Source organism: Anguilla rostrata, chromosome 1, assembly GCF_018555375.3.
Source record: "Anguilla rostrata isolate EN2019 chromosome 1, ASM1855537v3, whole genome shotgun sequence".
In the NCBI taxonomy this organism is placed as follows: Eukaryota; Metazoa; Chordata; class Actinopteri; order Anguilliformes; family Anguillidae; genus Anguilla; species Anguilla rostrata.
The window spans coordinates 41,019,553-41,033,618 of record NC_057933.1 but is presented as its reverse complement, the minus strand read 5'-3'; the positions used below and the strand labels follow the sequence as shown (position 1 = coordinate 41,033,618).

General features: G+C 37.9%; 1 protein-coding gene across 3 annotated transcripts in view; it reads right to left on the bottom strand.

The window, feature by feature from the left end:
• Positions 1-14,066, bottom strand: part of g2e3 (G2/M-phase specific E3 ubiquitin protein ligase) — a 37,117-nt gene that overhangs the window by 11,284 nt on the left and 11,767 nt on the right. For all 3 annotated transcript variants that reach the window (XR_010330264.1, XM_064337302.1, XM_064337311.1), the window contains exons 7-11: positions 11,721-11,827; positions 9,566-9,682; positions 3,551-3,675; positions 2,542-2,644; positions 1,822-2,123 (exon numbers count right to left, since the gene is read on the bottom strand). Coding sequence is in view for 2 of the 3 variants with exons in the window: in XM_064337302.1 (XP_064193372.1) it covers positions 1,822-2,123; positions 2,542-2,644; positions 3,551-3,675; positions 9,566-9,682; positions 11,721-11,827 (754 nt within the window). In the remaining variant the exon portion in view is untranslated. The remainder of the gene's footprint in view (positions 1-1,821; positions 2,124-2,541; positions 2,645-3,550; positions 3,676-9,565; positions 9,683-11,720; positions 11,828-14,066) is intronic.

Sequence of the window (14,066 nt, the reverse complement as noted above, 5' to 3'; positions counted from 1 at the left end):
AATCATTTGAGCAGGTGCAAACACCTGGCAAGTCAGAATAGGGCAAATGTGTATAAGATGACTAACAGGTGCACTCACCATTTCAGCCTGGCTCCGCCTACTACACAATTTTTAAAAATGCATCCTGAGGTGGGTGGAGCAGACGTGTCCATCTCATTTGCATAAAGCATTCTATATGCAAATGAATTTGTACAGCGGAGATAAGCCAGGCACATGACACTCGGGTCAAACTGTCAAACTAAAAACTGGCCTGGAAATAACGCCATGGATTAAAATGTTTTATTATAAAGTAGGCATACAAACACGTTCATGGCTTTAAAAAAAGAAGATCTACAGTGCCTTGACTACATGGGTATTTCTTTTTGCATATATTGTTCATACAAGAGCAGTGAGTATCTAGTCTTGGTTTTAACCTTTTTTTTCACCAATTTAGGTTACATTTGGATTTAGAAGGCATACACCATCATGAAGACCAGATAACTATGACTGAAAAATAACTAATCTGTAAGCTGAGAATTCATTAAATAGCAAAGAAATTATAAACTAGGTATATAAAGTACAGCAGTTTAGGAAGTCTTGAAAAAGAAACAAACCACGGTTGGTCTCAGAAATAAACATCGTACAAGTAGGCCAAGAAAGACAACTGCAGTTGATCCTAAGTGGAGAAGAAAAACCCTGAAACAACGGTCAGTGACATCACCAGCAGTCTCCAGTGGGTAGAGAAAGTATCACAAGACACCGTACACAGAAGACTTCAAAAGCAGAATTATAGAGGCTACGCACTCCCAGATGCAACCCTCTCATCAGCAGTAAGAATCGGCAGGCCAGATGAGAATTCGCAAAAAAATAATATGAATTATAAAAGGTACTGACAGATTTTGTCTGGATACATACAAAGAAATTCCTCCATGTTCACTGGTCAGCGCTTCATCCTGCAGCAAGACAATGACTCCAAATAAACAATGCGGATAAAGTGAAGTTTTGGACTGGCCACATCTGATAAAAAATCAAACGAGCATGCACTGCACTGAAACCGCCAAAAACACAAAGATCAACTGAAAGCGGCTTCTGTGAAGGCCTGGAAAGTAATTTCCGAAGAAGATATCAAACATTTGCCAAAGTCAATGGGTTGCAGACTTGATGCAGTTATTGTTTTTAAGGGCTATGCAACCAATTATCAGACTTTATTGCTTTGGATTCACTTTGAAGTTCATCTGTTAATTTTACACAACTGAAAATGGGAGGGGCGCAACCAAATGCAACCATTTCTGTAAAACGTACATGCATGTAAATACCATGAAAAAACAGACAGTTGTCTGTACTTTTGTCTCATATTCATCTTATGATCTCAAATTCAAATTTGCCTCAAGTACATAGCAAAAATGACAAATTTCACTCTATAATTGCCATGCTATTTGACAGACTAACAATAACAATTAACAATGTGGGTATACATTTATAGTCTGTAACATCCTTATTCATTGTTGCCTTTTATGATATTTCATTCTTAAAGTGCACTTACTTTGGTTTGAGAATTTGTGACTGAACTGGTAGTAATGTAGTGGTTGCAGGCTCAGTTCCTAAGCTATGCCAATTTGTGCCTTTCAATAAGGTCCATGAATCAGTGAACACTCAGCTCTACACAAGTATGATATAAATACTGTATAGTATTATATAGTTTTTTTTAAGATTAAACAGTGATCTGCAGAATGTGAGCGGTGTAAGTGACCCTGGATACATAATGCATAATAATGACAGCGCCAGTGGGACTCATGACCCTTTGACAGTTGGCCTTGTAAATGTTTTTGGTCCATGTCCTACCCTGTGAGTCCAATGTCAGGATCTTTGCATTTTCAGGCCCTTCAAAGAGTGTGGAGTTCTGGATTTCATTCACCAGCAGCCGCATAAATCGTCGCAGGCTGACATTGTTGTGACACTGCTCATCACCGGTGAACCTCACAGCCAGGCCGTGGTACGGGGTGAAGTTTGGATGCCTAAGAAACTTTGAGGCTGCCTTGAAGGCCCCATCTCCTTTCATCACCACAGGAATGGACGGGACCAGTGAGATCTGACTGGCAAGCCCACGTAAGATCTCCCTTGGGGAACTCGCCAGCATAGACGATCTGTGAATAGAATAATTTCACACTTCAGTAGCAGAAGTTAAAGTGAATCTCCGTTGACAAAATATAATTTTATAATGTGCAGGATGCTGAACTAAGAATGTCTCAGTTTGGTTGCAATTCCAAAATGGCTAACTTGTTGTTATTCAGATTTACAAAATGGCTGAGGCCAACATCATGGGGCAATGCACTATGGGACTGCTGTCTCTTATGCAAGGAATAGGACTTGCACACTTACATAAATGCTCCAGAAAATAATACATTTCTTCTAACATAAGTAAAAATGGCAACACTTCAGCTACCAAGTCTTCACTAGAACAATCTGAACACCATTCATTGATCCATTTAAAAATATTTTCAAATAAATCCATAATTACACACAAACACAATGCAATGCTGTGTATGATGTTCCAAAACACACCTTCTACAGACCAAACTGGAGCGAATGGAAGACGATCTTTTTCGCGATGATCTATCATTTTTAAGCCCTGACTGAGGTGATCGGTGGTGCCTTGGTAATGCATCTGTGGAACAATGGATATTTAAAAATCAAGCAAAAGACACAACTAGGCTAGACCAAGCTGACCAGCATTGATACTGTGCACGCAAAAGAGAAAAAATCCTGATCAAAAAATAGAGAAACCATGACTGCAGTAGCTGTTACTTCCTGTAAGTCACAGAAAGATGCCATTCCACAGTACATTAATTTATCTGACTGAGATAAATGATACATCAAACATCAAAAGCTACTATCACCGGCATATCTTATAAACAAAGTGGTAAAAGGAAATGAGCATCACTCTGCCCTAAAAACAGTGCCATCGGTTAAATGGGCAGTTCACCGAAAAATGAGAGCTGTTTCCAGTTACCTGGAATGCTATCGATCCATCCAGATATTTTCGATGAGATTTCGCAAGTTTTCTAGATATCCACTGCAACTAACCCTGATACAATGGACCTCAATGGGACAAGGTTTTTGTGGCCTCAAAACTCAAAAAATTTACAAATTGAAAAACTCAACAGAAACATCTCATTACAAATATAATTCCAGTTACTCCATCCACAGAGGATAATTTCTGCACGGTTTCATCAAAAACTATTTCTACCGAATTATGTATATCCGCACAAAGTCTCAAGCAAAGCATGCCAGTCATTCTGGTGCTTAAAACAGTGCTAAAACAATGCTTTAAAACGTTACATTTTTGGCGCTTTGAAGCCACAAAGTCTTTGTGCCATTGAGTTCTGCTGTATCAGGGTGAGCTGCAGCGGTAGCACTTGTAGAGATTTGACAACTTTTATTTATCTAGAAAACTTGTCAAATCTCAGTGCATCTATGGGCGGAACAGCACTCCAGGTAAGTGGACACATCACTTAATTTAATATTTGAGTGAATTCCCGTTTAAACACATGCATGTTCCCAGCCTCCTCACCATCTCCATTCACCGCAGATCGGCAGTCAATACAGGCCCATCTGTCCTCATAGAGCTTGAGGGAAGAGCATTTCCGATGAGTTCCCTTAGAACCACAGAATGTACAGCGCACAATCTCCCACTTCCTGAAAAAGAAAGAGAATGAGGATTTTGATAATGTATATTTGTAATAATTGACAAATTCTGCTACCTTCCTCTTCCACAGGCTGACTGCTCACGTCCATTACAAAGAATTCTGAAGTCTCACAGAAACACAAAGGCACTTGTCTCAATTCTGAACATCTCCTGACAACACAGTAACTCTGATTCTGGTCTACAAGAATTAGGAAGAAATATATTCTATAAAAGACTATATTTCAACTGGGAACCATTTGCCAATTTTCAGTTTTGTTGTATGTTGCCCATTACCTTTACTGTAGTACAAGTCCAATGGTATATACATATTTTTGCAGATATAACAGTTACAGTAAGCTAAAATGAAGACATTTTTCTGTGTAACTAATTCAGCTTACTCTCACAATGCAATTTTTTTTCTAACGTGTGCAACAATGCAGAAAAACATGCATTGCAGCAATAATTTTCTAAATATAATCCAAAACAATTAAAGCTTTGTGTTTTTTAAAACAGGGCAGAAGTTTGCAAGTGTGCATAATAATGAATTATGCTCAGTAAATTCAAGAAATGCAAAGGTTTTAACAGGTGTGCATTTTTCAAAAGGCATAGTAATGGAAAACTAAATATATGAAAATAAATACAGCTTGGAGATGCATAGCAAAAAGAGAAACAAAAAATATCACAACATCACGGAAATCTAATATTGAATTCTCCACGAATGGAACCATTTGAATGGTATGTCTTTCCTGCTGCTTCAGATGGCGATCGAACGGTCTCCAAATCTCAATGGCTGTGTCCCATTACTTTTCACTCCTGACCTGCTTTCCCCTACTACGACTTATCTCCTACCAGGAAGTACAGTACAAAGAGTTGCATGTACATAAGCCTGTACAACATGAACCTTGTAGTTCAAAATGAACACTAGCTAACATGTAATCAGCAGCATTAGGTCAAAATAAATATCTCACAGTATATGCAAACATAAAAGTTTTGTTTGTACACAGGGATGTACGCATGAAGAGCGCTATATAAGAGCTTATTGCATATAAGAGCTTATTGTAAATTCACTGTAATTCCAGAATTCAGATTTCCCCAATGTCTAAACATAGAGAACCAATTCACCTGAAATACTGTGACAGCCTACATTCTATTGTCAGTTCATTGCATCTCCCATAGGCTAATTCAAAAGCATTCCTGAAGATTAGTGAACCAAATCTGCCATTTCTTATTTTTGTTTCCAGTGTTCAACGTTCACATTGAAAAACTATTATTTCCTAAATTCATGAATCGCTGTAAGGGATTATTATGGCATTTATTACGTATCAGCGACAATACGAGAAATCAATTGCTATGCAATACCGATTTATATCAGTTATTTCTACCAGTTCCGTTGTGCGGATTGAATTGGTGGAGCTCAATTTCTTACAAGGTTCACGATGCCATGGAGGACCTGATTTAATGGCCAACAAATGTTTCTCATTGCATATCTCCTCCCACAGTTTGACACAAATAAAAGTATTCTCTTCCACTAAAACAGTGTCTTTGAGTCTGAGCGAAACACTCCACTGCCATTTAGAAGCACATTATCCATTTTATAAACAGAGAGTTGCAATAGTTAGCAATAGTTATTTTGTTATTTTCCTTAATGCCACTACCAACCTTAAGCCTAATTTATACTACAAAAACTATATAAATGCAAAATTAATGACATTTTGCATTTATACTATGTCGTTATGTCGTGCAACACTTTTTTCCGTCGAAAATACGTCATTTTTGTCATGCGAAACTTGTTGCCAGGGTTGTGCCACAAAGTATAAATCAGGCTTTAGCCCTCTCCCATTCTCCCTCCTCCTCTAACCTGCTTTTTCCCCACCTTCTAATATTGTTTTCATGTCATCCCATCCCCATACAAGAAGCATTTACATTTAGAGTAATTGGATATACATACAAGTATTTTATTATTTCACAATTTGGTTTACTGCATTTGATGCAACAAGCAATAGTTAAATGTTTATTTTTAAGTCCAGATATTAATGTTTTCATCTAAAGTTCAAAGGGGCTACTCTATGCTTTATAATGGACAAAAAGCATTTTATTCATTTTTGGAGAAATTTTGGATACGTTTCTAGACTCGGCCTGTTGTGGAAGTATTTTACTTGGATTTCAGAAATATAAATGGGTTTCCTGCAAAAATTTTACAGATGCAAAAGCAATAGTTTAAATGTTTTATTTTTTAGTTAGCCAGCAAGCCAGTGTAATGACTTGAACCCAGTGTCACTCCTCCAAAGTGTCCAAAGGCAAACGTGCTACCCAGGGAGCTACAAGGGAATTAGACCTTTGGGCCGCAAAGTTCTGCCGTTTTAAACGTGCACTTGTATATATGTCCATTTTGTGTCTGTATCTAAAGTTTTTATTAGCTGATGTACCTAAATGTCCAATAGGAAGGCATATTCTTTGTGGACCTGGAGCATTTGAAATGATGTAATCAGGCAGGAAAAAACACTAAATAGTTTGGGGCTTTATTGTGTTCTTTGTGAATTCTGACTGTTGAAATGGCATCAGAAGGTACAGAAATTATTGTTTTTAAAGGCTGAGAGTCTGTGGTCATTGTGGTTATTTCTGTAGAAACCCTGAAAAGTGCCAAACACCCAATGCTGTGTAGGTATGGGCATGCCATCCCACCAAGCCTTAACTTGGCGGGATGGCATATCTGCCATGCCAATATGGGTCTTGTAGTTGAAGTTGAATCAAGCAGTAGCATTCAAGTCAATCTACTTCCCTAGTATTGCTGTGTTTCCGCTACATTCACGTAGCAGCAGCAGCCATTTGCTAAGCGATTCTGACTGACACTGCAAGAAGAGTGCTTAAAATGATCAGATTTCTCAGACACACACTTCTGCCATAAGTCTGTTTTATATTGTTTTTATGTGCAATGAAGGATACTTATATAAGTTTTTGATCACCAGCCAACTTTAGAATGGCTGGTAAAAGAACATTTGGGGGGGTTCATGGTCTAAAAACAAGAGAATACACTTCAAGTAAAACCAAAGCAACTTGTACAGCAATGTTATGCTTCCAGATGCTGCACACACACGTTATCTTAAAAAAAAATGTTTTGTTTTAAAAGAGTTCCTCGCGCATACAAAGCACTAATAAGTCATTAATTAAAACTTGCAAAATGAAGGACTACAGTTCAAAGTATTAAGATGAAGTTACAAACAATATTGGCTTTCTTAGCTCACACAAATTAAACAAGCTCTATTCGAAAGCAATGCTGCCCAAGTTTTCCCAAATTATTTTATTATGTGATCTGTGTTTTTTCATCTTACCATATGGAAAATGTGGTCATTCAAAGTTGTCGCATTGTGTTGCATTAAAGTATCAAATGGCAATAATTTATAGTGGAAATAATCTGCAATTCAGCTGTGTTACACTTATCCAGTGCTTTGGGTGTATGAAAAGCACAGTATGACTAAAACGCATTATCATTATTATACTTATTTTTACTATTATTGCTGACATTATTTTGTTTAGAAAACTGTACTTGCAAACAATATTTTTAATTATACTATTGTACTCATTTGACTAAACTTTATCTCACTGACAAACATATAGTACATTAATGGGCCAAACATATGCCTGGATAGATTTGTGAGATCCCATATTTATTCAATAGGAATAAACATTTTAATTGTCTGTGTAAATTTTGAAGATTATATGATCTTAAGATGAAGTAAACTGTCTAAAATGCTAAATGCATAATGGTGAGTTTTAGACGATTTGATTTATGGACCAGCGGTTATTCCTTTGCAACGTTTGTCGCCCCTAATGTTTACTATAACACAAAAGGTTTCAAGTTCTTGCAAGACATGCCACAGGTTGGCCGTGTGCAGCAGCAAGCGCTGTTTTGGCGGTCTGGCATACATTTGTGGCCATGGCATACTGTACAATATACGCACTATTTGTTTGTACTTCTGGCAGTCCATGAAAAGCGACACGTGCAAAAAGTGGCTGGCAGTGTAGTATGATGGGTAAGGAGCTGGTCTTGTAACCTAAAGGTCACAGGTTCGATTCCCACACTGCCGTCGTACCCTTGAGCAAGGTATTAACCTGCATTGCTTCAGTATATATCCAGCCGTATAAACGCTGTGTAAAAAGTAGAGTACGTCGCTCTGGATAAGAGCGTCTGCTAAATGGCCATAATGCAATGTAGCAGCCAGAACGGCTTCAGTGCACCCTGGAATAAATTCTACAAATCTCTGGAGGGATGGAACACCATTCTTCCAAAAGATATTTGGTCTTTTGATGATGGTGGTGGAGAATGAACAGGTTGGTCCAAAATCTCCCATAGGTGTTCAACTGGGTTGAGATCTGGAGACTACAAAGCCCATAGCACGATTCACATCATTTTCATACTTATCAAACCATTTAATGCCCTGTGGAAGGGTACATCGTCATCCTGGAAGAGACCATACCCATGAGGTCAGAAATGTTTCATCGTAGAATAAAGCTGATCACTCAGAATAACTTTGTATTGATTTGCAGTGACCCTTCCCTCAAAGGGGACAAGTGGACCCAAACCATGCCAGGAAAATGCCCCCCACAGCAACAATGCCACCAGACCCTCTCACTGTAAGGGCCAAGCATTCAGGCCTGTACCGCTTTATTTGTATACATCACACATGCACTAGTCCACTTATTAACAATATAGTGAAGGTTGACACATCCAACCATATCACTTTTTTTTTTTACACATCTCTGTAGACCAGTGTCTATGGTCTAAACTCTTGTGTGTGTAATAAGGGGTTTATGCACTGCAACCCTACTATAATATCCCTCTCTATGTAGCTGTTTATGGACTGTTCTTGCTGACAGTCTGATTGCATCCTGCATTGACATTCTCAGTCACCTGAGGAAGAGTTGCTCTTCTGTTTTTCCTCGCATATCATACTAATACACAAGCACCACAGTCATCGAATGTGCGCTTTCAACCACAATTTCCAACCCTATTTACTCATGTCTTTCCGATAGATCTAAATGCAGATGTATTTTTAGTCACCGTTCCAACTGCACAGGCCTATTCGTAGGCAGGTGGCACCCTCTAGTGGTTTACTTCAATATATATAAGGTTAAGATAAGATGATAAGAACGTTAGATCGTTTCATTGTTTGTGATGAGACTGGATTAAAAAATTTAATTTTGAAGTAGGCATACACATTTACAGCTATATATATTAAAAAGTGATCTAGGCTGTAATTACATTTTAAGGCACAAGATAATCACTTTCTCCAGAACTATCCAAAGAGGGGTTGGCTGCGGACTTGGAGTCGCAACAAGAGACCTGCGCAGCGAGAGACCCGTAGCTAGAGGCCCCTTGTTCCTCGATGAAACGCTAGATGTCAGTGTAACACTAGTTGAGTTTTTTTTACTGCCCACGATTCTGTCTTGCCAATGCAGCTATTTGAATTGAACTGAAAAATTGTAAAATGAATACGAAATATAAAAGCATACAAATAATGTGAAATATAATAGAATACAAATATAGCTACATGTGTACATATACAAGTGCTGTAAAGGCTGACTAGCCTTATTGACTAACATTTCACAAGAGCAGCTGTCAAACAATGAACTCTGACACTTGCAGAACAGCAAATTCCATGAGGGGGCGCATCACTATAAATACTGCAACTAAAGGTGTTGATTCAGACATCAAGAGCATGTTCAAAAAAGAAAAAAAAATTGTCAAAACCCTCATCCATGTTCAGGCCTACAGTTTGCTGATTGAGTAACTACTTAACTACAGTTACCAACAACTGCTAAATATTAGAGCGACTATTCCTTACACAGTTGAGATCATGAAAATTGTGTGATAAGTTGTCTTTCCGATTGAGTCTAGCTTACCCTACACGTGCACTGTACTGGCGGCCGTTACAGCAGCTACATTTGTGTGCGTCACAGTGCTGATACACTCGCAACAGCTCCACATAGGCATTTTCTTCAAGCTCCCATGATGCATCTCTGTAAGACACAAACAGCAACTTTGGTTCAATCACTGATTTATTAGCTAATGAAACTTAAAGGAGTACCATGGTGATTTTCACACTTTCTCGGTTTTATATGCTATTTGCACAAGAGGCATTGAAGAAACACAATGAGCAAAGTATTAAATATGTCCGTTCTGTATTCTTGGAGAAATATGCGTTTTAAATTCATCGTCCTATTTTCAAACGGTTGAGAAAGTTGTCATTTTGCTACGTCATTAATACAGTAACCACTCCCATTTCCACGCCCCGTAAAGAAATCTGACAGGACACACCGTCCTGCTGTTCAGACAATGTAAATATTTGACTAACGTTAGGTTCACTTAAATTAGAGTGCCTTTAGATTATTTCTGGTTATATTCATTTAGCTAGCTAGCTAACGTTAGCTAGCTAGGAGGTTTGCTTTCATAAGGCAATGTTATCGATAACGTTAGCTTGCTAGTTTGCTTTTATGAGGACGTTATAGTTGTGCTTTTATCTTAACTTGGCTAGCTAGATATCAAAAATTATCATTAGATATAAGTCAACGTCCTTACCTTAGCTATCTACCGATACTTGATATACTAGCCCTACTAAGCTAGCTAGCTTGTGAAAATTCAGTCTCCCAAAGAGAGCGCATATCATGGGGGTAGCTATGGTAACGGGGCACGGTCTGTCAATCATAGCTAACTGACAGTTCTCATTACCACGCCCAGACGGTTCGGGTGAATTTTTATCGTGGGAAATTTAGGCTTAGAAAAATACGTTTTAAAGTACATTGAAATGACTGAAGAATAAAAAAATTATGCACATTTGTTTTGTTGTTGCCTGAAGACAACTGGGAAGTGTCACGTTCAACCACCATGGTACTCCTTTAAGCTTAAAAGGATACTCCAACTTCATGGGAAATTCGCTTTTTGGCTATCTTACCCACACATACCTGGCAACCCCTAACTCACGCTTGGGTTTCTGTCATTAACTAGCAAAGCTAACTTTGTTTCTGTCTGAAGCCATTCATAGAGGTAGCACAGTTCACATGCAGCCTGTAGATACAGTGTAATATTTTTGTACTGGATGCACAAGGATGAAATGGGTATCGATCTTATTGCCTAGCTATGGGCAAGATAGTCAAAAGCAAATGATCTAAAAAAAGTTGGACGATCCCTTTAATTAACTATGAGGCTAAATGCACAAGCCTTTAAGCTAACAGTTTATTGAACACCCACTAGCTAACACCATGACTTCAGCTAGTCTTCCTGGGGTCCAACACAGAAGCACAAAACACAACGGACAATTGGACATACATTAACACATTATATTAATTATAAAAGGACATACCAAATGATGGGTATAATGGGTAAGGAAGTGGGCTTGTAACCTAAAGGTTGCAGGTTCGAATCCCAGATAGACAATGCCGTCGTACCCTTGAGCAAGGTACTTAACCTGCATTGCTTTAGTATATATCCAGCTGTATAAATGGATGCAATGTAATTTCTATGCAAAAATGTTGTGAAAGTCGCTCTGGATAAGTGCATCTGCTAAATGCCTGTAATATAATGTATTGAAATGTAATGTAAGATTGATGTTAATGTCTCAGCTGTTCTTTCTATATTAGCCTTGAGAGATATGGCTGTAAGTAGTATGATTGATAAGTCGATTACTAAATTTAACAAAATAATTATCTGTCGTTTAATGCATATTAATGTAGATAAATCATCTATGGTCTTTATCCAATCATCTGTCATTTGAGCTAGTAGTGTTAATAATAAATAATTTAGTAGCGCAATTAATTTCACAAGCTTTTCAACAGTATACTCTTGGCAACGATCACAGTATGCTGTGAAACCAACAAATAATCATAGAGAAAGCTGTGGAAATGGTCCAGATGCAAAATCTCAATGAGGGTCACTGGCGCTACTCAATGCAGCGTATGAAACCAAACCAGTGATGCTGGCAGACAGAACCAACCAATTTAAATGTGAAGCAGGAGAAAATCTGTGAATTAAGTGTGACAGCTAAAGAAAAGAAGTGACTACCTCTCTGGTATGTGTATTCCCATGCGCAGCATCTCTTGCTGAAACTGCTCCTTATTGCTGCAGATGGTGCACTTGAAGAAGAACATGGCAGCACTATAGGCCTGGTGCTGGAGAAAAGAGTGAGGAGAATTGTCAGAATATTAGCAAATCATTTAAGGCTCTTGATTTACTGAGCCACTTGTCATTAAATTATTCCTAGCTGCTGTGAAATGCATGATCAAGTAAGTATAGGAGGAGACCGTATGCTGAATTAAGCACTGCTGAAGAATGAATAACAAAATCAAAATAATGGCTAGCCTCTTACTAACCACACCCCCCCCCCCCCCAAACTGAGAACTGCTCTGGAATTTATCAACTGAATCAGCTAAGATTCTTCAAAATCACTGATCAGTGTTTTAACTAGTGTTTCCAAACTTCATAAAATCACTAAAATCACAGCATACAGCGTATCATTCAACATCTAATTTATGATACATAATTCATATTAATACTTTTTACTTGTAGCTTCATAATTACACACCAGAAAAAATACTTAAATACAAGACTGGATACTACATTATCCAACTGGTTTTAAGTTCAGTCAACTGTTCTACATGGAATCGGTGAGGCACTTCCACCACAACTGTTATCTAATATTCCTACTGATGGTTCCAAACATAACTAAAAATATTCTTAAAATTATATTTTAATGTAACAGCATAGCCTCTCAGAACAAAGCCGGGGGTGTACAAACTTCCTCAGCAATGTTCCATTGACAACTTAGTCGCACATTTCTGACATAATAAATGTTAGAATGTCAGAATATTTTTTCCTGTTGGACCAAGATAAGACTGAGATTTTAGTAATTGGGCCAAAGGTCCAGAGAGGCAAACAACGCGCTACCCAGTGAGATACTACTGAAATAGCCGTTGGGCCGGTATTTTTTTTTAAACAACAAAAAAAAATATAAAACATGCACTTCTATATGTGTCCATTTTGCCCGTGTACCCAATGCTTTATTGGCTGATGTAGCTAAATGTCCAATGGAGAAACATATTCTTTGTGGGCCTGGAGCATTTGTGATGATGTAATCGGCAAAATCCCCTTGATTTGGGGCTTTATTGTGTGGACGTCTGAAGTTGTTTGTGAATTCCGTCTTTGAGACATAAATGCTTTTAAGAATGTTATTTCTTAAAACACGTCATTGAAGATTTAAAAGAATGTTTTTAAAGTTATTTCTGAAGAAAACCCTGAAAAGTGCCATATGAGCAGTATAGGTATGGGGCATGCCACCCCACCAAGCCGTAACTTGGCGGTTTTATCCCTTCCCATTTTTTTAGTGTAAAGCGCATTGAGTTGGAACTGTTGTATGAAATGTGCTATACAAATTGTTCGATTGAGTGACTGATTTATTGATTTATTGGAGTTAAAGCATATTTAATATTATTATATCATATTAATATTATAATTGTATCGATAAACACTTGTTGTTGTTGAGGTCTGCAACTACTTAAAATGACCTTGAAGCCTTTACGCATGTTTCCAGACACTTAAATTTTCATCTTACCAAACAACAAATTCAGATAAAAAAAGGTGACTGCCAAATATTCATGGGAATGTTCGTGAGCACAGTTAACAATCAAATATAAATATTTAGGTATCTGGGTTGATAAAACTCACTTTTAAAGCGCACATTGACAACCTAGTTAAAAATCTAAGGATGAAAATTGGCCACCTATTTAGAAACAAAGCCTGCTTTCTCATGTTCACCAGAAAGTCGATAGTCGAGTGAATTTTTCTTCCTTCCCTCGATTATGGTGATATGATTTACAGACACGCTGCTGCCACCACACTTAAGCCTCTAGATGCTGTTTACCATACGGCTCTAAGATTTATTACTGGCGACAACTATGGCACACATCACTGTATTTTATATGAAACGTTTGCTGGCTGTCTCTTCACACAAGGAGAGATCAGCATTGGTTTCTATTTATTCATAAAGCCCTTCTCTGTACTCCAGCCCTTTATTTGTCATCACTCCTGGACTGGAAAAATGGAAACCACTACACTCGCTCTCAGGACTGGCTAACACTCCACGTTCCTCAAACAAACTCAGAACTAGGAAAGATTTCTTTTAAATTCTGTGCCCCTCACAAGCGGAATGAACTTCAAAAAAGACTTAAATTGAGTTCCATTGTATCACTGGGCCATTTTAGATCCCTGATCTCAGATTTGATCAATTTTGATTGTAACTGTTTTAATTGATGCTTGTTATTATATCTTATGCCCTTATTTCTTATATCTCTTGTAATCTCGGCACATTGAGAAAGAGGGTTCCTACCCTCGATTGTCACCGAGAATCTTAAA